The sequence below is a fragment of the Falco peregrinus genome, chromosome 11 (genome assembly GCF_023634155.1).
Source record: "Falco peregrinus isolate bFalPer1 chromosome 11, bFalPer1.pri, whole genome shotgun sequence".
Taxonomy (NCBI): Eukaryota; Metazoa; Chordata; class Aves; order Falconiformes; family Falconidae; genus Falco; species Falco peregrinus.
Window position 1 is genome coordinate 5,493,689 of NC_073731.1, and position 26,230 is coordinate 5,519,918.

At 42.4% G+C, this 26,230-nt stretch overlaps 1 protein-coding gene across 4 annotated transcripts in view; it reads left to right on the top strand.

Moving 5' to 3' along the window:
- The first annotated feature begins 633 nt into the window (after positions 1-633).
- Positions 634-26,230, top strand: part of PLCB1 (phospholipase C beta 1) — a 400,784-nt gene continuing 375,187 nt past the window's right edge. For all 4 annotated transcript variants that reach the window (XM_005238625.4, XM_027788411.2, XM_027788413.2 and 1 more), the window contains exons 1-2: positions 634-1,054; positions 13,400-13,477. In XM_005238625.4, coding sequence (XP_005238682.1) covers positions 956-1,054; positions 13,400-13,477 — 177 coding nt within the window. In that variant the 5' untranslated portion in view covers positions 634-955. The remainder of the gene's footprint in view (positions 1,055-13,399; positions 13,478-26,230) is intronic.

Here is a 26,230-nt window from a genome sequence, read left to right on the forward strand (position 1 = left end):
GTGTATGCGCCACTCTCTTTAAGAACCTTTCCTCTTTTGGCATCCTGTTCATCACTTTGCAGGCTAAGTGGTGCCCTTCCACTCTGCCTGTGACATAACCACTTCTTGAAATTGCACTCGGCATCCCGTGTGCTCACCCCTTCTGAAGCCTGACGCTGGCCACAGGTACCACGGGTGGGCTACTTCTCTCAGCCGGACAAGAGACACAGACACTCACCTGTGCCCCCTTCTCAGGCGTGACACGGTGCATTAGCGGAGGCCAGGGCGTCCTGCCTCGCCCGCCGTGCACGTCCAAGCGAGTCCCCGTTGTCCTCCGCGCTCCGGGCGGGCCGAGAGGGCTGACCCGGACCGCGCTTCGAGGAAGGCAGCTGCTGGGCGCTGGTGGCCCGGGACCAGCCGGGGGAAAGCGAAAGCCCCGGGGAAGGTCCCCGGCCGGAGTGCCCCCCGCCCCCGGCCGAGAGGAGCCCGAGGCCCGGCGCGCCCGGCCCCGCGGCGGTTGCCGCGCCAGCCGCGGCCGGCAGGTGGCGCCGTAGTGCCGCCGGCGCGGCGCGCTGACCTCGGCGCGGGGGAACCTCGGGGGCCGAGCCTGGCGGCGAGGGAGGAGGGGCGCGAGGGAGGGAGCGGAGCGGGCAGCGCCGCGCGCTCCGTGCCCCTGCGTGCGTGCGTGTGTGTGCGAGGGAGCGGGCGGCGTGTGCGTGCGTGGCGAGCCGGCTGTATATAGAGGATGTGCCGCTGCATGGCTCGCCCCGGCCGCTGCCGCGCCAGGTCCCTCCGCGGGCGGCAGTGAAGCCTCTCGCCCTCGCCGCCTGGGCAGCCGCTGCGCTGCCCGCTCCCGGCGCGCCGAGCCGAGCGTGGCTGCCGGCCTCTCTCCGGGGACCGTTTCCGGCGTCCCTCCCGAGGCGGCCGCCTCCCGCGGCTTCTCCGCTCCGGAGGGGAGCGCGTCAATGCGGTGCAGATGGCCGGGGCACAGCCAGGGGTGCACGCTCTCCAGCTCAAGCCCGTCTGCGTCTCTGACACGCTGAAGAAAGGCATCAAATTCGTAAAGTGGGACGATGTGAGTAAGCTCCCCCCGCGCCTCCCCTGCTTCCCCCGGCCGTGCCCCACACGGGGCAGGGCGGCGGGGGCACGGCGGGGTTATGCAACGCGCAGGGCGCATCGATCGGGCGGGCGTGCTCCGGCACACATGTTGCGGCCGCCCGGGGCCGCCGCCGGGCCGGCCCCGCTCTGCCCGCCAGCGGGAAGCCGCGGTGGGCCGGTCCGCGGGGCGCCGTGCGCTCTCGCCCGGTGTGGGGGGCAGGTGCGGGCGGCGCGGTTGGGGGCGTCCCCGCCGGGGCTGGGCGCGCGCCCTGCGGAGCCCGAGGCAAGAGGCGTTGTTAAGCCGCCGGCCGTCTGCCGGGCAAACTTTCTCCGAAGGTTCTCCCGGCTCACTTCGCTTGGCCGGTGCGGACTGTGTTGGGCTGGCTCCTTCCGCGAGCCTCTTCCTCTCTTGCCTCCCTTGTTTTATTGTGCGCCTTTCCGCCTCTGTCATCCTAACTAGTTGTTTCAACCTGTTCCCTATCTGTCTTCTGCCATCTCCTGTTCCCTCCTCCGATTCTCTTTCCTTCCTTCTGGCTCCTGCCCTTCCCGTTGTCAGTCTTTCGGGGGGACTTTTCGAGCCCTGGACCTGTTCTCCCAGGGAGTGCCGTTGGGGTCCCCCCGCTCATTTTCCTTCCTCCGCAAAAGGCACTCGTCTTTCTTGGCTCATTAGGGCATGAGACTTGCCTCAAAATGACATCCGCTTTCCCCTTACCTTACCACTTGCTGCTTCACAACCCTTTACACTTGTATTGCCTTACATAGGAGAGGAGCGTGGCTTTCACTTCACCTTTGGTAGCACAGCTGTAAGCAGCTGGGATTTCTTTCTTCACTTGCAGGTGATGCCTGGGACTGTTTCAAAGAAAGGTAGCTTTTCTCTGTTTAGCCTTCCTTTCTTGCAGAGCGCAAAAGTAAGCCTGAGAAGGAAGCAGAAAAAATGAGTCCTCTGCTAGCCCAACTCCCACAATACAACGTTGGGTGATTGCGTTTCACTTGCATGTAGAGGAGCAGTTGCCTCAAAAAGTCTGTCTGCGAGTAGTGTCTGGAGATGGAGGGGCATAATGGGACGTGAGCTGTGGTTGGGAAAGAAGGCAGGCAGGCTGAATGTCAGAAGAATTTGTGAGAATGTGAGGATAACTCATTTTGAGAGCCTTAACACAGCTCTTGTATTTTTGCTGCAAATTCAGCTGTGCTAAAGACATCCACAGCAACAACTGGAGGGACAACAGAGAGAGAGGGAGAAAGAAGTTTGTGTCTAACAACTGTTCTTGTCTTATTACGTATCGCTGTTTTGCTGTTGCTTTCAGCCTGTCCAGCAGGCAAATGTGTGAGCCTGAGCTCTATAAACCTGTGATAAACACTCTCAAGGAGAGGAAGAACACCAAAAAAATGAACAACTTGTAGAGTGAAATTTTATTTACAGTAAGAAGCCAATACATTTTAAATAAGCTCAGCAACCTGACCTTGTCCGCAGTAGTAAACATTGGCTTGACACTGGTTATTCATGTTCAGGAACTAAGCTTGAATGACTTGCCTGAGAAATGTTTTCCTTCGGTTGGTATTTTCCTTAGTATAGGAAAAGGCAGCATAACCTCAGCCTTGTCATTACAGTTATTGTTTTGTTTTTGGTAAGTTACCAAGAAATTTCCACAGGTATTTGCAGAGGCCAAGCTAACAAAGATTTAAGCCTCCAGACTAAAAGTCCAAGCAATCGGGCAGCAGTATAGAATTATTAGGTTTTTGCTATTTCCCGAGTAGTTTATTGCAGACATAGAATTTGAAGGAGAAGAGGTGTTCTCCATGCACAGTGGATGTTCAGTGGATAACTTGTCCGATACAGACTAATTGGGAAAAAGATTTTCAACTTTAAACCTGAAGGCTTCAGTTAATAAAATATAGCTAAATTCTGGCAAAAGATGTGCATTTCGGGTTAAAGGTGTTACGGTGATATACAGGTATTACCTGGAATGTGTGACTGAGATGAGAAGGAGTCCTGTTGTGTTCAGTGAGCGCTTTCATTAGCAACCTTGTGAAAGTTGATACATGTTAAGCTACACACTGTGATGAAGAGTACTAGCATTAACTCATTGTTGACCATGCATTGTGTGTATATGAATGTATTTCCCACCCTCCAGCCCTGTTGTCTTGCCCACAGGGTTTCTGCTCAGAAGTGGAAGCCCCGCAAAATCAAAGATCTTAAGGCATTAAAGATTTGGCACTTTGGCTGTAAGAAGGTCTTTAGACGAATGCGTGTTTGGAGACTTTGAAAAGTATTTGCCACTGAGTAGCCAGTAACCACTTCAGAGCCTTTGTTTTCTATCAAATTAATCTGCTTGAAAGGTTTTTAAAAATGATTGTTATTAATCTGAACCTCTGTGGTCTGTCATGTAAATAGGCATGCACAAACTCTCTAGTGAAACAATAGGCTGTAATGAGAAATAGTAAACTACAAAATGTAACAGTAAAATAAAATTGACCATAATGAGTACTTTGGCTCTGCTGTGCTAACGGGGCTGTTCGGCAAGTGAGGCTCACATACTGATGTTTATTATGCACTATTTTCCATTTACTGTTTCTGAGTGAGAACGGGATCAGTTCTTCCTCATTGCCTGTGCACTAGGGCAGCATTCGTTCCTGTCCAAAGCATGCCCTTGTAGTACACTTCCCTGCTGTTTTGTTCTACAGTTCAAAGATGGCTCTATTGACTTTGCTTTACATTTCATAAAGCAAAAGGGTGTTTTTGGGGAATGCCTATGACTTGTACTAAGTTTCAGCCCAAAGCAAAATTTTTCCAGCTGAGTTATAAACCACTGAAAAGTAATGTGTGGGGTTCTTTTTGTGTGTGTGCTGTTTTTTTGTGGTGGTTTTTTTTTTTTTTTTTTTTTTTTAATGGGAATGCTGGAAGGATTTAAACCAGAGCATGAGAGGCGTGTAAGGAATTTCATGGTGTATAGAGTAACAGTTGTTAAAGAATGTATTTGCCAGCTTTTAGAAGGATGCTGCAGCTTGCTGTGCAGAGCCGTCTGGCAAAAGCTGTAGTGATACAGACTTAAAAACTGATCCACCCATGAACTTCTCGTCCTGAGATTCTAGTTGCTCTGTGCCTAATTATTAATTCTGAGGCTGCTAATAAGCAGGTGTAGTACTGATGTTATATGGACCTCCTCTCTGAGGGACAGCAGTAATAAGCCTCATCCTGTGCCTGCCAGCCCTGTGATGATGATCCATTCAGATAGAGAAACACCTTGCCTGAGCTTTGAGAGGAGAGGAAGAGGTTACATCAACCACTCAAGATCTCATGCAGGCAGGCAGAAGGCAAGCAACTCAAGAGGCTTGAAATTCCATTTCCTCTGTGGACTGTCTTCAGTTTCTAAATTGGGATAGAGTTAGGATCAATTAAAAAGTTCTGGCTTTGCAAGACAAGACATACTTTCGTGCATTGGGTTTGGATATAATATTGTTTACGCTATGCAATGCCTAATACAGTCTATTCACAAATTCTTCTTTTCCTCATGAAGTTTCTGTTTTATTCTGTAACAGTATTACAGGTTGGAAAACAAATTTTAGAATTAACCCTTGTTCTTGATGTGTAGATTGGATTCACAAGGCACTGAATAGAAATAGCTGACATTTGAATAGGTGAAAGATAAAAGTGACTCATGGCTTAGATATTTGTTCTGTGGATGTATGTGTGTCTGCTTTAAGATGCTAGTTGGCTGAGCACTTGCTTCTTCAATGTTTCTTCGTGCTGCCTTCAGTTGGGCCTTTATAATCACTTCTCCCTTACTACTGGAAGGAGACTGGGTGTCATAAGTACTGGTCTGGTATTTGAACAGATGCACTTTCATTATTCTTAGAGAGAAGCAATAGCTGTGAGAGAGAGGGAGGGCTTAAAGAAGAACTGACTTGATCCGCTTTGCTGTAGTGAAACCCAGGTTATAATAGCTCTTCCCAATGAGAGTTTTAAAACAGTTTAATAATACATAAATAAAAAGAGTGCAGTTAAGCCCACGGGCGAGGCTTTTTTGTAGGGGGTAAAACTTAATGTAGCAGAATGTGTTGCTAGCTGAGAAGGTTAATGAAACCTGAGTCTAAAGGGCAACTTCTCTCAGGACTGATCTGACGTCTGAAGGGGCTGAAACCTGCCTTGGCTGTCTTTGTTTTTCCTTTATTTTTCTCTGGCCTGTAGTGGGAACAAGATAAGATGTAACTGAGTTAACAAATAGCTCAACAGCTAGAGCACAGCTGAACTGATATTTTCTAAGAGCAGTAATTGGCACGCTGAAGCAAGTTAGTATGATGGGGTATATTAAAAAATAGATTCATTTTCAGTTCTTGCTTAAAGGCTTTCTTCTCTTCCCTAGTGATAATACATACTTTGCATAAAGAATTTGACTGGTCTCTCTCTGGCATACATTGTTTACTTTTACTTGCAGGTTAACTGTATCAGTAAGTAAATGTAACTCTACCTAAATAAACTAAGGGATATCATTCCAATTTTATAGTCATATATTTTTTTCCTAATATTTAGCTACTGAAACAAACCTCCTGAGAGGTAGCGTTGTTTAGTGGATACAGCACTTCACCAGGTGTTCCAGTGAGCAGCAAAAGTGAACCTAGGTCTTTTAAATTCTGTTTTAATGCCTTTCTCTTAGAGCATCTCTTCATCTTTATAATACATTTTTGAGCTCAGATGGTGAGTCTATGTAAAGTTTTCAGACTTCTTTGTTTAGAAGCTTTTAAAGAAGACTTTCAAGAGTATGAGATAAATCTCCTTTAGCTTTACCAGTAAATATAACATCAGAGTATCATTATTATGGATAAGTTGAGATCAAACAAAGAAAAAACCTGGACATTTTCAGAAGTGATTTTAAGATGCTGATGCTCAAGTAACTTGGTTTTTTTCCCTGCCTTTTTTCTTTTTTGTTTTGTTTTTAAACTCTGCACAAGTCTTAACTACAGTAGGTTGCTGAAGCCATGAAAAATGAACAACCATTGTTCTGTGTGTATAAAAATAAAATGATAAACTGAAAAGAGTTTATTTTTTTGGAATGTTTTCAGTCTGGAGAGAAGTTAGTCCAGCATTCTAGAGTTTTTGTTGTGTTTTTCTTTTTTGCTAATCTTTCTGTAGTGCACAAGTATCAGCTCTGCGCTATATAAAAAGTATTTTATCTAAATGAGTAGAAGTTGTGGTTTCAGTCTTTTGCAATAAAGGAGAGTAGTCAGATTGAGTTTAAAATTTCTCAGCAGTTAACCTTTAGTAAAAGGGAAAGCCTGAACCTGGTTATCTCCATTGGAAAGCTCTTGCTAACTTAGTCTGGGACGAAAAAAGATTTGGATCCCCTGCAGAATGGTTAGGTGCCTACCTTGGAAGATGTGGTGAAGACTTTACATGTTTAAGTCACATATAACATCTGTGTTATTGTAGCATCTGAGCCCTTTGGAGTATTGGTAGATACTAGGGAAACTGAAAACCAGAAAACAACTCTTAAGGAAATAAGGAATTCTTTGTGAAAGGGAAGCTACCAGTGAATTCAAGTTGTGCACTGTAGGCTTTTTCACTTTAATATTTGAATGCTCAAGACCTTTCTTTTTTTTTTTTTTAACAAAGGCTGTATTGAAATAGAGAACTAACTCATCACTATGGAGTCTTTTATCTACTGTAAAGTAAATGCTTCATAAGCATTTTTCAATTTATTTTCAAAAGACCCATTAGATGACAAAATGTGTTCTCAATTCTAGGTATGCAGGTCCAAATGAAGAGCCCAACATAAAAACCTACTAATTTTTAATCTGCGATTAGAGACGTTGGACCTAATTTTCAGATTGCATAGCACCATACAGTCAGATGTTCAGAATGCCTCCCCAGTGATTTCGGATGAATTTGGGCTCAGTGTATCTGAAAATTAGAAAATGGAATGTGGCCTTCCAGTACCTAAAGGGGGCCTACAGGAAAACTGGAGAGGGACTTGTGACAAGGGCATGTAGTGACAGGCCAAGGGGGTATGGCTTTAAACTGAAGAGGGTAGATTTACATTAGATATTAGGAAGAAATTTGTCACTGTGAGGATGGTGAGGCACTGGCACAGGCTGTACAGAGAAGCTGTGGCTGCCCCATCACTGGAAGTGTTCAAGGCCAGGCTGGATGGGGCTTGGAGCAACCTGGCCCGTGGCAGTGGAGTGGAATCTAGATTATCTTTAAGGTCCCTTCCAACCCGAACCATTCTATGATTCTATGAAATACAGTTCCAGTATCCCCTCAAAATCAGAATACAGCATTTATGCCCATGAGCAGACTGGTTTAAAAGATTTGTTTGGCATCATGTAAGAACTCTGCAGTGGAGATAAAAGTTTTCCTGGTTGGCATTTGGCTACTTCTGCTATAGAGTTCTCCCTTCATTCCTTTTTTTTCGTGATCGCATACTTAGCAGCATCTGCAACAAACAAGGACTCTTGCAGACAAATCAAGACTACGTGTGGTAAGGCTATAATTAGCCCAAGAGTGTGGAGATCCTGATAGACGAGGCAGGGTAGTCTGCTTCTGAGAAACAAGTTCTGCTCAGGGTGGCTCTCTTAAACTTGCAGGAAGTTAGTCTTTAATTAGCAGAATGATGCTTTCTGTCCTGTCATGCCATCACCGAAGTTCCTCCATGGTTTGACGAGTCTTGTAGTGAAGAATATTTTCCTGGATGTTCCTATTGAATAAGTGGAGTTTCATTTTATGGGTCCTGCAAACTCAATTCTTTTTTTTTTTTTATTTTTTATTTTTTATTTGTCCTGGTTCCAAACTCCAGCACTTATTGCACCTTCTCCAATAGTTCCTTTTTGCAATCTGTTCCTTTATTCCTTTACACAGCAGATTGGGTTCTTCTGCCTTCAGTAAAAGAGGGTATCTTTACTTTTCTGGATTATTTCAGGGGTTCATGGCAAACCTGGGGGATGGGTACTGTCTCCCTCTCACTCATGGTTCAGCTGTCAGCCTGAAGTAATTCATAGTGCTAATTGTTTGGCTAATCCTGCTTAGTTTCAGTCTGAGTATGCCCAGTGTATTACGGTATTATAACAGCTAATATATCTGCTGCCCATGTGTAAACTGTGTTTTTTCTGTTCCTTCTCCTTTGCTCCTTCTTGACTCCCCCATGCCTATAATCCCCCTGGCTTGTGGGGTGGCAAGAAAATCCTTTGCAGGGACTCTCCCCACACCTTCTCTGCAGCCTTACATCCTTGCTCACCCAGCATTCAAGCCCTTTTGCCAAAGTGAAAGAAAAGTTGCAGAATATTTTGCCTCTGCCAGAAACAATCTGTATTTCTTAGCTTTGTGTTTGGAAGCATTTTGGCAGAAATTTTTCAGGAGAAGGTTCAAGCAAATGAAATAATGATGTGTGTAAAAGTTGTCAGGTTATATTTGGGGATGTTCAATGTCTCTAAAAACCTGAGGCAAAACTAGGAAACAACGGTTTGGCTTAATAAGGCGGTGCTGTGAGCCCCATCTGTTGTAAGAGCTGAAGATAAAGGCTGGTCTGCTTTCCTTTTTAAAATCTGTTGATGTGAATTTTGACTGCAGCTGCTTCTAAGAAACATCATTATCTGTGTATGATTTATTAAAATGCATACTCATCTGACTCTTGGTCTTGCTAGTTGACAAAGCACATGTAGATTTTCATTCCCCTGTAGGAATTTTTCATCTATGGCAGGATTGACCTGATATTTGCATTGCAGGCACGCTAGTCCCAGCCTGTGTTATTCTCTGATGATTTTAACATTGAACTGTGCTTGGCACAAAACAGAGTGTCAATAGTGTTACGCCCTTGTTTTAATACATACTGAATGAAGTACAGAAAGTTCTGGGAGCAAGGGCCAAAGCCTGGGACGTAGGTGGCAGAGCGGTGCGCCCTGCTGTGTAGCGGTTCTTTCTCACCTCGCTTCTCTTCAGGTCTTCCCAGTGATGGTTGAGGGGTAGGGCAGAAGGCTGTCTTTTGTGGCTGGATGTGTAGTCTGGTTGTGGGGGTGCTCTGAGGATTTGGAAGTAGGGGCATATGGTTGGAAAGTAACTAAACCAAAGTTTCCACCCTCTTTACTGTTTGGCTTTGTATAATAGTCTTTGTTAGTCAGTAGTATTAATATGGAGGTGGCACTTTTGTTTGCTAATGTTAGATGCAGTCTATGGGACCCACACTTAAAATCAAACCTTGAAATGGTTACCTGGTGGGCACTTAAATATGGATTTGTCCATTGATCTTTTATGCCGGTGTTTTGCTGTGCCTGGTTGGTAAGGACCCCAAAGTTCTCTGTGGCACTTTGTGGGCCTAAAATTGAAGCCTCTTTGTTTAGAAGTATAAAATAAAGTATATTGCTAATGCAGAATCTGAGATTGTACAGCCAATTAGGAGGCAACTTAATGGAGTAAGTATAGAACAACCACATTACTCATTTGAGGCTGTGGGATTGGAGGAAAGTAGAGAATTGTCCCAAAGTCAACAAATTAAAAAGGTGGGGGGCTTTTAAAGGTGAAATTAAAAGCCCTTTAGAAAAAATATTCACTGAAGTTTAGACTGGTATGATATGCAGCATGCTGAGACTACCAGGTTAGGGCCACTCTGAGTTTCTTTTATTCAAGGAATTTGCAATAGCAATCTGTTGGAAACCAAGCCACAGCTTGGCACGAACACCCATGGGTGGCATTTAAAAAGCCTGATAACCCACAATCATTTGCATCATTGACTGGGACACTTCCTTTTTCTTCTTCCTCTCCATTTTCTGGTTACAGCTGATTTTTCCCTTGGTCACCTCCTCCTCCTCGTGTTTTTTTTTGTTTTTTTTTTTTTTATATCCTTCGAAGTGTTCCAAGAATCTGGGGCTCTTACCTGAAGAGCTGCTTGCTTTGTTGACATCCAGAGGATCATAAGAGCTATGCCCCTACTAGGTATTTATGTGTTAATTTCCAAACCTGTCAGCTTTAGAGATGTACAACGCTGACATTTTTTCCTCCCCTCTGTTTTATTCTCATGTTTTGGATCTGAGGGGATTAGAGAACAAATAAGTGTCTGTTTCCTATTTCCTTGCCCTTCAAGTTTTGTTTGGGGTTCCATGTCTCCCCCTCCCTGCCCCCTGCTTTTTATCTGTTGTGTCCTGTCTGTTACCCTTTCCTTCGGGGTTTTATGTAGTTGATAAATCTTTTCAGGAGAGTTATGAGATAGGTCAGCTCTTTTGGGTGTGGAAATTAAATTAGTGGGCTTCAAGATGCTCTCATGAATGACTGCAGGTGTGTCTTCTAGGTAATAAACCACAGATATTCCCATAGAGTACAATAGTTTTTGTAAATAAATGTACCAGGCAATTGTAAATTGAAACAAGTTTCTATTTCAGAGCCTTGAACTGCTTTTCTTGTATGTATATTGTATAAAGGGTTTTTCGTGTATCTTTTTGATTGTTGCCTGCCTTGCAAGCCCTGGCTGGAGAGCAGGAGAAAAGCAACAGACCTGTTCCATGTAACAAAGGGCTCCGCATTAATGTGGGGTGGGGAGAAGGACTTGGGGAGCGGACTAGAGAAGTTTATTTCCATTCCTTCAGTGCTAAGGAATATGGCTTTTCGTGGCTTGCAGAATATATAATACATTGTGCATGTGACTTTTATTGCTGCTGCTGTGTGGAAGAGTTCCTAAGACCTGTGACATTTTTCTCAGATCCTACATTTGTATACAGCATGGGGTTGTCGTGTTAATAAGCACGTTGATTGTGCTATGCTTAATGTCAGAGTAGGGTAGTTAACTTAGAAAAGAGGCATAATGTACAACAGCCTCTTTTTTGATTAAAAAAATCCCCTACAACCAACTTCCTGGAGCACAGAGGATCTTAAATTAAGACTCATCATCCCTGTCATGATGAGGTTTCCTTTATGTCACCTAATAGGTATTGAAGACTCCACTCATCCTTTGCTCTTTTTGAGTCTGATTATAGTCAATGTTTTACAACCTGCATCTGCGAAATTATTACTTTCATAGCTGTTCATCATCAGCAAAGGCAAATCCAAACAGCTTTTGGGTTGAAACAACTGATTTGAAATGATTAACCAGCAAAATTGATCAATTCCAGACATAATTGCTTCACACTTGCCTGTTACCCATTGCTTCCTTCTCCACACCTCTCCGCCCCGGCCCGCCATAAAAGGTGTGTATCTCATCCAAAGGCATGACACTTAAGTCTTTTTCTTTCCTCATTTTACATGTTTACATACAGGCTGCATGGGACATAATGAAATAAGCTAAAAAAGGAGAGTGTTATCTCCAGAGCAGGTTTTTTTTTTTTCTTTCTCTTTTTGAATGGCAGAGGTTTAAGAATACTTTTGTAGGAGCTTGTGGATATAGACAGCCAGTCAGCATCTCTTCAGGGCCTAGCATATTTTAAAACATAAATTTGCCTGTTGCACTCAAACAATACCCGACTCTCAGGTGTACAAAATGCAAGAAGTTATGGAGAAACATGGGAAAAAATAGATGATACAAATTTTGTATGTCTGTTCCCTTAGGGGAAGTGCATACAACACTTTTCTTGTAATGAAGGGAAAAAAACATTGGTGGCATTTTGTGAACGAGCTCAGATCCCAGCTAGGATGTTCCCATAGCACTGCTGGGCATTGGTTCAGCTGCACTTGTTCCCAGCCTCTGAAAGCTTACGTGATACCTGTTTGGGTATTGGTGTACCTGTGGCACAGTTAATCCTCAGTCCAGATCTTCCAATTACAAAGGGAACTTTTACACTCATTTAAGGGTTTGATCTTGTATTTCTTCTTAGTTCAGAACTTGCTCTTCTATTTGTATTTCTGTAGTGGATAAAAATATGCTTCATGCTTGACTTAATTTTATTCTTCTACTTGTTTCCCTGCAGGCTTCTGACCAGTACTGGGCCTGTCACTTAGCTTCTCTGGGTCTTGCTTTTTCTAGCTGTAAACTGGGAATAATTCAGCCTCCCTGTTTCATGAATGCCCGTTGCTGAGAGTTCTGTATTCCATCACAAAGGACTGTATTGGTGATATAATGTAAACAAGTGTTATTTTCTTGCATCAGAAATGGCACTTGCATAAGTTAGTTTTTATTTATTTATGATAATGTCGCTCATCGACTTTATTTGCACTTAAAAAAACCCCACACTTGAATATATTTGATTTACATTTGAACCTATTGGAACCCATTTATTTGCTTAAAGCAATACAAACTGACCTCACACATTGCTGCTTTTGAAACAGGTGAATGCTACAGCTGTAAAATACTTGTAACACTGTAACAGAAATACGCAACCTTTTTTTGAGGAGGAATTGTGTGTTTAGCCTGGATTCCTGTGGAGGTAAGACTCAGGCATTTTTTCTGGTCTGCCTGGCTTCCTCCTCCTTTCTGTGCTCCCTCCATAACTTTTCAATCGAGTTTGGCAAACAGGTAGAGGTCTCAAGACAACAGCATTTTTTACAGATGTCGTGAAATATAGTAGAGGAAATGGAGAAGAAATCCTATTAGGACCAGGCTGCACTGATGTCAATTACAGTTAGGTACCAGGGAATCCTGATGGGCGAGAGATATAGTGTATGCCTACCTGTGGAAAAGGCTTCGGTTAGTGCTTGGATCTCTCAAGTCAGGTACCTGCGGTCCGTCAGAAGGCACAGATATGTAGGTAACTAGGCTGCCTTACTTATTGTACTTACAAATGTGCTTGGTTTTAAGTGACCTGAGCTATGGATGTTACCATAGTAGACAGGTTTTCAACTGATTGTGAGGTGGGGTGGAATACACATACTCCCATTACGAAAATGTTTGTAGTTTGACTGTAGAAAAAATTGAAAAATACTAATGGAAAGTAATTGACAAAAGTCTTAATGTAGTGGGTGCTACTCCGGGTTTTCTAGGCAAATTCAGTCTTTGTTAAAGCAAAGCTTATTATAGGCATTTAGCTCTTGTCTGTATCAGAAGGTTAATTTGGGTTAGGGTGGGCAGTGGACTTCTGATAACTATAGTACTTTGCTGTGTGGGCTCTAGTTTCACGGTTAGTGTGTTATGTCTGTTTAACTTCAACTTCCAGCTTTTCTGGAGTAATTCCATGTGTCGACAAGCCTGGAGTTATTTAGCGCTGTCTTCTCAGTAATGGAAATACGTTATGTCAGAAAAATGGAGATTAGGCAGGTGATACTAAATTCTTTTTAGTGACATCTTGCTAGTGATACCTTCAGGGTAATTTCTAGATGTTGCAATTCATTAACATGGGTGGCAAAGCAGCTTATGCATAATTATGTGTTCTGTGTGTTGACATGGATTTTCTGTTTATCCTCTTTTTCTTCCAGGACTCCACTGTTGTGACTCCAATTATTCTCAGAACAGACCCACAGGGATTTTTCTTTTACTGGACAGATCAAAATAAGGTAAGAGAAAAGCTTTGTGCTCTGTAATGGTTCTTTCTGTTGTCTGTGGTGTAATGGGCAGGAGTCAGGAGGCTTTGCATGCCAGTCCTGGCACACCAGACAAGTATTGCATCAATGCATGTTCCTCTGCTCTTCTGGGGGAGCAAATACAACAATCCTGTGGCTTTTCCCTGGCGCACAGGCCATGGGGAGATGCATGGAAGGTTTGGTAAATTCCAGCCGTGCTAATTATGAGATGGACAGTGAGGTGTATAATTGTCCTGGTTTGCAGGCAAGGATCTTTGGGATGCTGTTGTGGTTCATGGTTACCTTGCCTTCTGTGCACTGAGGGTTTTGGCTGTGGTGCACAGCAGATCCAGAATTCCCAGAGGCCAGAGCTCCCTTGGAATTCTTCCTCCTGAACTGCTGCATGCTCCCTGGCGATGCCTGGTGGGCCACGTCACTAAGTTCTTACTAATCCTCGCTGGACACTTACTTTCTTTAAAAACATTCTGATATGCTTAGATCACCGTTATGGCTGGGGAGCTCTTGGGAAAGCTCATGGCCTGAATCATTGCTGTTACTCCAGTTTCACATCCGTGTCGCCCCTTGAAATCAGCACTGTCATGTTTCCAGCTGTTGGAGACTGTGGAGCTGCACTGGCCTGAAAGAGTATTGGTACCCTGAGCGATTGGGTGCAGTTTGTTTCATATACCATATCAGACATATATTAGAAAATTATTGTTGCAGTTGTTACAGCAAAATATGGTATCAAAACTAGGAAGTGAACGAGTTCCTCCCTTTTTTTACAGGTGAATTTTCAAGTACTTAAGTAAGTGCTTTTACCAGTTCCCTGTTGAGAATGGTGTTAGAACTTGGTAGTGCTTGAGCTTTGGCCTTGTGTTGGAGTATATGCCAAAATGACTAAACACGTAGTATTCTGGCTATGGAAACCTGGTTTACCAGTTGCATAGCTGTTTTCCAGGAGTTCCTGGTGATTTTGTGTTTTTAGTTACCAGTGTAAAAATTCCTCGAGGAGGTAGCAACCATTAAATGTGCAAACTGAACAGGCAATTTGCTATTACATTAGATCATATCTATCTTGCTATGTTTGCATTTTAGAGGAGGTGGAGCACAGTTTTGAGTCAGTGTATTTAGAAATCATATTACGGAGTTAAAATAAAAATCCTGCCTTTGCTTGTGCTTGTACAAGGTTGTGATGGGTAATAGCAGGTTCGTCTGATGACAGACCAGAGTTGTTAAATTACTGCCCGAAGAAGCAAAGTGAATACCCTCAGAAGTTGAAGGCTATGACTAATTTACACCAAACCAGAAAAATAACAGCAAACTTTGTAATAATAAATGGAAAGCCAGAGCTGATTGAAGAGTTTATTTCACTTTTAATATGTTTGGCACTAAGACCTCCTTCAGTTTCCTACTGTTGTCTGTAAAAACAATGTCTTGAAGCAATTCTGTGAAGAATAGCTATTTATAGAATTGTTGTTCTCATATTCATGAAAAAATTTATTTATAATGCTCAGAGCATTTTTTTTTGAAGGTTGGGTATTTGTTCAAGAGACGTAAGTGTCAGTTTGATTTTTAAACTTGCAAATCAAACCTCTGTAAAGGGCAACAAGAGGGACTTTTTCTGGTTAATAATTCATGACAACTAGGTGAAGCGTGTTCCTAAACCTCATCCTAGCAGTGTCTATTTAAAGAAAGTAAATATATTCCTATTGAGGTGCTGACAGTGCAAGGACCAGGAAAGAAATGCCACTTTCTGCCTTTGCAGAGAATGGTTGGGTTCATGTTTATTGTGAAATTACAAATATGTTTAAAAATACAGGAAATTATCTTTATTTCCTTTCCTTTGTGTAAAGTGATCCTGTGATGACAGTGGAACTAAGTGGAGAAATAATATCAGGACAATACAACCTCGAAGTGATTGCTCTTTCTTCCCCCCGCCCCCAGTTATAATTTTTTTTACAATTGCTTTTGTCATAACCAGGGTCTGTTATTTTCAGTGTATGGAAGGATGCATACACTGTAACTGATAACAAAGCGATGAACAGAGAAGCCTGCCTGCCAGCATCCTCGGTCAGACACGTTTTCCTGGGAGCTGACCACCAAGAGGTGTGGAGATGAGGCATGAGTAGCAGTCATCTTTATAGCCATATGACTGTCCTGTTTGCCAGTCACTGTGCAAAGCGGTAAATTGCCTCCTGGTTAATGGTATGGTTTTAAATTGGGAATCTGGCTCCTTTGGTTGCTATTGCCTTACCAGTAAGGTTACACAAAAATTACATTAATTGCTGGGGAGTTGTGTGTGGGGGAACAAAATAAAAAAAACCCGCTCCCCTATGCTAAATTTTTATTTTGCTTAGGCAACTGGTGGATGCAGCTCTGCAGCTTTCTCTGACTTGTTGGCTGGTTGAGCTGCTTCTTGTGTTGTTTTCTTGTTCCCTTTTCTGTTTCTCTTCTGTTGCACAGGAAGGTAAATAATAAGTAGGGTCTGCTGTCTAGCAGTATATCTGGACAGTCTTTTAGATTGCCCTTGGTGTAGGCAGAGCTCAAAGTTCCTGGTAAAGCTGCACGTTCAGTGCAGCCCTCCATCGGTGTCACTGATCCAATCTTGTAGGTCTCCATGAATTAGCAATCCCGGTAGGGTTTGCAGCCCTGTCAGTGAGTCTGGATAATGCTGGAGTCAAACAGGTGATGGGTCAAAAAGGCTGCCAATAAAGTAATTCTTACCAAGAAGCTCTATATATGTGACTAGTGAGGACTCTTAACTTGCTGTCCCCTGTAGCTTTCTCATAAATAAATTAGTAGGGAATTTCATAGTTTGCTTTCAGAAGCCGTATACTCCTAAGTAATTGTTCTAGGTCTGTAGTTTCAGTCCCATGAAGACCCATGGCGCTTACATTATGCCACATGTGAAAAGACTGTAAAGGATGGCCATTCTTGTGGTGTATCAATGGCAGCTGGGCCTAGCAGAGCCACCTTCTCATCATTTACTTCTAAGAGCTGGAACAGAACTTTGAAAGAAGACAAGCTACAGAGGAGGAGAGCCTCCAGAAGCCTGCTTTGCAGCAGAGTGGCCATCTGACAACTTACAGGCAAGGCAAACAGTAAACTAATTGCTCAAGACTCCTTCAATGCAAAAGCGATATCCATGTGCCTTATTGTAAAATGGTTTGGATTGGACGGGACCTTGAAGATCATTTAGTTCTAACACCCCTGTCATGGGCAGGGACACCTTTCCCTAGGCAAGATTGCTCAAAGTTTCTTCGTGACTGTGTGATTTGACCATTTAATTATGGGCTGGCTCTGATGTGTCCTGCCAGGTACCCAGGTCCGGTGCAAGTGCTTTTGGACATTAACAAGAGCCATGTTAAACAGTGATCAATCAGACTTCTCTGTTTGAATGACTTTATCAGCGAAGTAAACAATAGCATAGGATAAAAGTGCATACTCGTTCTTCTGACCATGTGCCATTTCTCTTTGATTTTTATGAGCTTGCTTCACTTTTGCTGCACATCCTAACATGGTCATAGCTGCAGTGAAGGTCTGTTAAGCAAGTTCATTTAAGCTCTTATCTTACAACTTGGTGATAATGTGGTATCCTGCAGTTTGACATGCTTACTGTGTATTTGTGTATTGAAGTATATTTTGCTGTCCAGTAAAGGTAATAATTCAGAACAGTCATACATAGCATTTTGCTATTTTCTGATAACAACAAGATATATAAAGCCTTTTGTTTTAAACAGATGGCAGAACAGCTTTCTGATTTTAATTGTATTTTTCAGTATGAAATTCTTTTGTTGCCGAAGGTTCTGGAGTATTTTCTTCATCTGTATGCAGAGTGCTGGCTGATTTCATATGATTACTTGAAGGATTTTCAGCATGGGATTTAAAAAAGAAAAATTAATTAATGTGACAAGCTAGTGTCTGTTACATATCTTCTTGTTTCTGTACTGTTTCTGAGCTGTAGCAAAACCAGACAATATTCATTGCATTGTTGCATTTTTATTACCTGACTGAAACATATCTCAATTCCTTGCTACTTTTTAAAAAATTGGAATGCTGTTTCTTCCATTTGTTCTTATTCTGGTCATGAGCACTGAAAAAAAAATAAATCAAAACTTGACGAGGTGAAGAGAAAGTCTAGTAGAATAAAAAGGAGTAATAATCAAAAGCATTTCTCAGGAGATGTGAAGAGGCTGGAAACATTTGGTGTGTTTAGCCTAGCTGGCAAAGCAAAGCCCGAGAAAGACTGTGACTTCTGTCTATGAATAAATATATCAACGGATGCATAGGCAGAGTAGGAGAAGAAATACGTATTGTCAGACCGATTGTGTATCATTATTCTTGCATCCTTTAGCTGGAAGTTGTTACACAATCAGATAGACGTTAGGAGAAGACACTTAGCCATTGACTCAGTGCAGTTCTGATACTGCCTGAGAAAACGAGTAAAAGAAAGCAAGCAGCTAATTGCTTTTATGGTGGAGCCATTTAGGTTCTTAAAAACCTGATGATGGTATAATGTGCTGTTCTCTTCATCTTGCTAGCATGTACTGATTTATTCCTGTGTATTTTTAAAGCTAGGTCACTACACTGACATGGCAGCATGCAGAAAGCACAGAGGATGCAGATGCAGTCTCATCCACAGCACCATGGAAAGAGATCAGCTAACAGTCTGTGTCATGAAATTAAACATTAATGTCCAGTCCCAGGGATCTAATAGCGATTTCTAATGCCTTCTGCAGAAATGCTGTTTTAAACAGATGATGATCCCACTTGTCCAAAGGAAGTTTGTGTTGAGAAAATACTGCAAGTTAGGAGGTGATACTTAATCCATTGGAAAGGATGTGTGGCTGAAGCTTTCCTCCTCTGCTGGTTGCAGTTAGAGCAGTAGCACAGCCCAGCCAAGTGGTTTAGCAAGGAGTCACTGCTTCAGAGGCTAGCTTGCACAATTCATACTTCAAGCTTTTAAGGTGGGGTGAGGAGACCACAGCAGTACAGAAGTGCCTGCAGACAGCTCTTTCCCCCAGCTCTGGCTTGCTCAGACTGACAGGTTGAGGATATCTAAAGGCAAAGAGACTCAATCTGTACAGATTTTTAGTAAGGACAATTTTGCGGTTTTCAAGGGAAGTAGCGGCAGGAGTTTCTGCTCTTACAGGGATAGGCCTGTTTTTTATGTGTGAACATTGCTGGCAGAACTGATACTAATACGTTGTAGCTCAGGCACAGAATATGATCTCGCCACAAGAGCCTGTAGCAATAATACTGTATTTTGAGCTGGAGCTTTCTCATTTCATGAGACTGCATGAAGTGGTTCCTTAAAATAAGAGGGGAGGATTTTTCTGACTTTGCAGGTCCTTTTACCTCTGAGCACATGAGGCAATCATGGGTTTCTTTGGGCCTGAAAACCCAAGACAAAACTACAGAGTCTATGTGTCAAGCGGGGCCCAAGGATTGTAGGTAGGATTTTGTAGGGTTTAGGCTTGGCTTCAGCATGTTTGTGAATTGTGACAATCCCCATTGCCTTCATCCAAATGAAAGATGATGTGGCATTTTTCCAGCTGCTGGGGATGTTGGCTGTGTTATTTAAGAGAGTTCTTTTGTGTCTCTCTTGAATCGGGGCTTTAAAACGGGTCAATATTTGTACTGCCCTGTGGGTCAAATATCTTTTAATTACATCTGTATAGGTTTTACAGTACATTTGACAAGCACACAATAAAGGCTGAAGTTGATATATCAATATTTAAAATATACCTAATAATTTAATGACAGGAATGTAGTATCTAGTAGTACACTGTTTAAAAATACCTGTTCCAAACTCCAACTGTTTGGCTTAATTTATTCAAGGGCAAGGTTTGTCAGTGATACATCTCACTGCTGAAACTATCGAAGTGCATCATTGAACATGTATTCACACTTTTCTTTCTGGCATGTAAAAGGGAAAAAAAAAGAAGTTAAATAACTAGACCCTTTCATGAACTGAGACTATAAATATCATTAATTGAATGAGAAAAGATCATAGGATCATAGAATGGTTTGGGCTGGAAAAGACCTTGAAGATCACCTAGTTCCTGCTGCCCTGCCACGGGCAGGGACACCTTAGATTAGATAGGATGTTGAAAGCCCCATCCAGCCTGGCCTTGAACATTCCAGGGATGGAGCAGCCACAGCTGCTCTGGGTGATCTGTTCCAGTGTCTTGCCATCCTCACAGTGAAGAATTTCTTCCTAATATCTAATCTAAATCTGCCCTCTTTCAGTTCAAAGCTATTCCCCCTTGTCCTATTGCTACAGGGCCCACCAATAAAGGTGCATGTCTCTCCACATAAGGTACTATTTTAACATGTACAATGAAAAACTTGCTCTTCTTCCTCACTCTTCTAGCATCTTTGGCATTTCAGCAGTCAGCATCTCTTACTGTCAATTCTGGCTGATAATGAGCGTTGGGTACATAGACCTCTATCACGAGGTTTGTCATACGAATGGATTTACCTTTAGCTACTAAACACGGGAGTCAGAATGACATAGATCCATGTACCGTACTGGCATTCTACCAGGCACTGAACAAGACTTGTACGTTTAGGTCTTGATGTAGTGGGGTTTGGTTTACTAGTAGCAAATTCTGTATTAAATGACTTGTGTTCTCAGTGCTCTAGTACTTGTGGTGCTTCTTCGTTGACTTTTGTAAAAACATTATGTATAATTACATATGTACATTCTTTAGTGCCATACTGGCATGAATGAAAGTAACACCAAAGCTAGGAAAGTTTCTTACCAGAAGGACCCTTTTGATATCAGATTATAATCCTTTCCTGCTGAAGGGGAAGTTAAATGCATTCCATGAATGATGTTGCTCAAGACTTGCTCCATGTGGTACAACTCCTTTATCTATTTACTGGCTGTGTGAACTGAGCACGAAGCCATGGGCAGATTGCCTCTGATTTTTTAAGGACAGGGGTCACTTACTATATTTTCGTTGGAAATTTAAGGAGTGAGGAGTTTCAGGCTTTTGAACATGGAGGAGGTCTTGTGGAGGTGGTGCTAGTCTTTTGGCGTAATTAGAGGGAATTGGATTGGTATCTGTTTTTCAAAACAAGAAAGTTGCATGCTGGAAGAGGTGACATAGTAGTTTTCTCTAGAAGTGTGGATGAGGACTCCCCTGGGAGAAGGAGTTGTGGTGATGTGAAGGTCTGGCTTTTCAATGACACTGGAAATTGGGATGAACCTGAAGCAGCTAGTAAAACAATAGTGGTGGCACAGCAATTAATCAGGGCCTTTACCTCAGTTTTGCAGTCATCTTGATTCCCTTTACTTTGGTTTTGCAGTCTTCTTGATTCATGAATTTGAGGTGTAATGTTAGGAGCTTCCATAGTGGCATTAGAAACTTTAGACCAGGGATGTTGTTGCTGGAATGCAAATAGAATCTTTTTAAAAAGAAAATGACCCATAAATACCGACATCCAAAGTTGTGTCTATCACATTTTTAATGGGAAATGGAAGAGAATTTCCTCAAGGATGCAACTGCTTGCGAAGGGACTCTTGTACCCAATAGGCTGAACAGTGCAGAAATCGGAAGTGAAGTCCTAAAGGTGAGTTCTTTTTCTAGTGAAGATGCAGTTTTGTGATATGCAGCATAAAAGTCAACTTGTCAAAAGTAGGTACTAACTAATCTGTAACAGGAGTTCTCAGCAAGGAGGTCCTGATGCTGGCTTGGAGGAGCTGATGGTAAAGAAGTGTTCAAAGGTTGAGCTTCTGTCTCTGACAGCAGCCTGAGCAGTAATCCTGGAAAGTTCACCTCTGTGCATTTGCTTTCTTTAATATAGAAGTAACTCCTCACCTGTATCTGTAATGGCAGTACCTAGGAGTTAAGAAATAAAAAAAAAAAACAAACAGTACATGAGCTCACACCCATACTGATGGGTCCATGCTGGAAACCATGTGCCAGTGCCAAAGAACACTGCCTCCTTGCTGGTTTATACTATAGAGATTGTTGTATTTTGAAGTGAGGAAAATTTCTAGCTCAACAGTTAACACAGTAGGGGAGTCAGCCTAGCAATAGTTCATGGTCACTTGAAACTTGCAGCTCATGTTTTTTCAAAACTGCTTAAAAATCAGCATGTGAGTGGAATAAAGGAAGGTGGGGAGAGTGGTAGGGAGTTGCTACAGATAGTGAAAATAGGAGGAAATATTTCACAGAGGTCAACTTCCCATCAGACTGCTGATTTCATTTTTAAAAGGAAATCTTTCTGCTTTTAAAACAGGGAAATTGTTCAAGGCCCATTAGGGGACTGGTACTGCATCAAACACGGAAGATCTCTAGTAACCCGTTTCCACTAAGTATCTCCCTTATTGCTGTGATGGAGGCAGGAAAAGAAAATGATTTTAGGGTTTAATTTACAGCATAGGTGTAGTTTCTGAAATGCGGAAGCCAAAGAACTTCAAAAAGGGAGGATGACTCTGGAGTCAGCCAAATTTAGGTACTGTTGAATTCTCAGGTACTGAGAACAGTCCTAACATATTTTGTGGAGCGTGAAAACATTGAAAGTGGGTTGTGACTTTATTATAAAGATGGGATTGTAGGTTGTCTTTTGTTTAGCTGGGCTGAGACTTGGTAGGCTTTGGCTGTAGATAGCTGTGAATGTTAAATGCTACAAAAAAAATTGGTAACTTTGAGGTTTTGTGCAAGAGATGTTTGCGATCTGGCTACTGGAAACTTTTCTGTTGTTACAATTTTCAACTTAAATATTTCGATGAAGGAAACTTGGGGCCAAGTTGGCTAGCATACACTAAGTGACTTCTTTTAGTGGATGTCTGTCCAGCTCTCACATGCTATGTGACTTAAATAGGAATTTTATTACAATTTGCATCTCATCAGATCATAATATAATGCAGCAGTCGATACTTGGCCTTAATTAATAACAATGTATGCTTTTAGGAAACAGCTGGGAGACCTGGGTACTTGCCTGTTCTTGGTCATGAGTTGTCATAGCTCAGCAATGTGCTGCTCTACATCCCTGTGCCTGTTTCACCCTCTGCCCTGACTTTGTCTATTCAAGAAGCTGCCAATGAATGGGGCTGCAGCAGGGACAGCCTGTTACTGCCTCATTAGCACCTGGTACAGAGTGGTTCCAATCAGCTGCCATGTGTGTGCTTTGGTATTGGAGGTGTTCCTGTCTTCTAGCCGAGAAGGGCTTGTGGTAAAGGAGTCACTGGTGTGCAATAAGCTATCCTTCAGTTGCTTTTCTCCTCTTTTAATTAAAAAGTCTCATGTTCACGTCCACAGCTTGTACACAGATTTGGTTGAATATGCAGTATCAGCTTTGCTGACTGACCTATTATTAGCACAGTTCAAAAATTGGCTTCTAGGACATCAGCTTTCCAGATCTTTGGGAGGATAACTGATCTCACAGCATGCCTGTCAGACTGCCTTCTCTACTGAAGCTCTGCCAGTTCAGATACTTCTCTCTAATGCTTCATATCCTGGCTGTTTCCCCTTCCCACTATGCTTTCAGGTTTTTTTGAACATTATTTTCAGTGTACTGAAAATAACGATCTTTAAATAACATATATTCTGTCTCTATATACCTGATCTTCCTGTGTGAGCGTATGCGTGCCACAAGTAATCAGTGTTATGTGGTAAATATGTTTGGAAGTTTTAGTTTATTTTTCTTTTTTTTTTTTCTTTTTCTTCCTTTTTTTTTTTTTTTTCTGTTAAGGGGTTTAAAAAAAGTTCTTGACATACAGGTGACTGGTAAGAAATGTCAGTTTTGCACTAATACTTGCCTTATTCGCTTTAAGGCTCTTTGCCATTAAAAATGTGGACCTTACCCTGCTTCCCTCTCCGACCTTTTGCTTACTCCTGCAGTCTTGGTATTTTACAGTAGCTGTGCATACTTGTAGCTGGCATCACACAGAGCAGAAATGATAAAGCCCATGGCCTGTATCTACAGTGACAACACTGTACTCCATTGTACAACACTGCCTTCTGTTTTGATTTTGGATTAGTGCGTAAGGACAGAAGATGCTCTGTAGGATCCTTTCCTAGAGAATCATCTTTCATTCCCATCTTCTTTGCTTTGACGACAACTTTTACTATATATATCCCATTACTGGGAAGACACAAAACCAACCTCACACTACGAATCATAGGAGTTTTAGATTAACTGTGTGTATCTGTGTGGCTGTTATTTTTGAGCATTTCTAACTATATAGATGCTGTTTACATCGCTGTTTCATCCAAATGTTCTGCTGGATTAGAAGGTCTGTAAAATCTGCAGGCAGCCTCTGCCGGTGGTGTGCATATTCTCTTGTCTGCAGCCGAGTTATCAATTTTCCTGATGTTTTGATGCTGCTGTATCTCCCTGCCAGGCAGCAGTTTTACTACTAAAATTCTGAAATAGCTCTGGAGGGTGTCAAACCCACAGAAGAGGGGAAAGAGGCTGTACCTTCCCTGACTCTTGTGTACCTGTGCGTGTGGATGTGCTGTCAGTAGGCAAACCTCCTGTCTCTTTTCAGAGTTAGGGCTCTTCAGCCACAAATGAGTATTCATCTTCATTACTTCTCCTAATTAATCTTTTCACATAGGTGTGTTTTTCAGTGTATTATGACTTCATGATGTCATTGTCCATCCATCACTTTTTAACAAAAACCAATATGACGCCTGGTTTATGACATTGTAGCTCTACTGATGTCAAGTCATTCCTCATGTGCTTGTGCTGAGGGAAAGAAGCAGGAGCCATGATGACACAGAGGATTTAGGTTTCTGTCTTCATTTGTATCTCAGGAAGAGTAATTTCCAGTATCTGAATTTTTGGTGGGGAGACTGAGCCTGTCTTTGAGACTGGCACATGCCTTTATCCAACATGCACTCTGCATTGTGTGAGAGGAGCAAGATGTACTATTGTACAAGAAAATATTGTACAAGTGGTTGAAGAACGTATTTAAATCCTGAATCTCCAGGGTGTGTTAAACACTCAGTTGTCTAGTTAGCCCAGTAACAGTTTTGTCTGTGTGGGTATATGTAACATTGCTATTTCAAGGCTGTAGTTATACATCAAAAGTGAAATTCTCCCCCTGTGCCACATCGCGAAGAGCTCTTCTACTGTCTGGGGGCTGGGGATTACCAGAACCTACCCCTGATTTCAAGGTCGGTCACAGTGTGCCTGCAGAGCTTTTACTGAGCCTTTCGCTACTGCCATGGCTGCACCTCATGCAGACATCATCAGACTGGTGGTGTGCTGCTAACTGGCTAGAAGTACATCCCTGGCTGCTCTGGACGACATAGGCTGCCTCAGAATTGGAGAAATACGTGGGTTGTTAGCTGATACTGCACAGCTGTGCTGCCAGCTATTTTTCAGATACTGTTTATTGAAATCTAACTCACAGCTGACCTAGGCGAATGCTGTCTTGCTGATCACAGTATGTTGATAAACTGTGTGAATTGTATTGTATTTATTTGTACGACATGTCTCACTTAGGAGGACTGTGGATAATTTGGACAGGTGGTTTACTACCCAGGGAGCTGATTATCTCTGATTGATAAACAGCAGTAAGTGCTGTTTAACAAGAGTAATAATAAAAATATTGATTAGCAAGGTACAGCTGTCTGGTACTAAGTATGCTTATTGAAGACCCTGTTAAAACAGTAATGAAATTCTGAAGGAAGTTTTTTGTCTTTTATTCTAGCTGCTTTGGGTTTACTCAGGACAGTTAGACATAAGGCCTTATTTAATAAAAAGCACTATGAAGTGGAACGCTAATGCCTAAAAGTTAGGAATATGGCCAAAAAATATGCAGGGAGTGCCATTAGAGAAACTTATGCAATTTGTCTTAGGCACTTAAAACTTGGAGACTGGGAAAAACAAAAAAATACTATAAGGGAACTTTAAGAACAATACGGTGTCTTACAAAAGGCGGCTTTATTCTTTGATTTCCCTAAAAATAAAGAAATAACTAGAATAAAATTGAGGTGTTTTTTTCTGCTTTTAATCCAGATTTGCTTGCTAAATAATAGAATAAGCATAGGACTATGTTGTTCATTAACATGCTTCTAAATGAAGGTAAGACTTAGGACTTCCCTGAGCTATTTTTACCCTTGCCACTGAAGTCGATGTTGCAGTGGCACATCTTTAAGTCATCTGTCAGGCGCTTCTGCTAGCCAGTCTTCCACAACTGTATCTTTACTCCCTCACTAGCATGCTGTAATTACACGTTCCCAAACATATTTGAAGGGAAGCTGGCATTATGTGTGTTGAGCAGCAGCAATGCTGTTCCAAGGACAGTCAGAGTCTTGCAGTTGTCACCCCCCTTCCTAGCAGTCACATTCCACAGCAGAGGACTAGATTGAATCATTATATATCATATATGCTTCCTCTGCCCCAGGAGAATATCTGGTTGGTACGATACTTTTGAGCAGTGCTACGTTAATGATTGGACTTGATGATGTTAAAGCTGGTTTCTAACCTAAATGATTCTATGATTTGAAGATAGTCCCTTTGAGTTCTCTAGCCTGGGGCTTTCCCCCTGATGTTGGAACACCCTGAAGTGGTTTTGAGTTGGTTGTAAACTGCTTGTGTGCAGAGTAAGTTGGCTTACTCATGTAGAATATTCTCAGTAAGGGTCAAAGTCTAAAATTATCTCATAGATCTCTGGCTTTGTGTTGTACACTTTTGCAGACACAGTGGAAGAGGGAAACCTATAGATATTGTTGCCGGTGAAACCTGCTGGGAAGAGCCTGTCAGAGATGCTGCGATCGT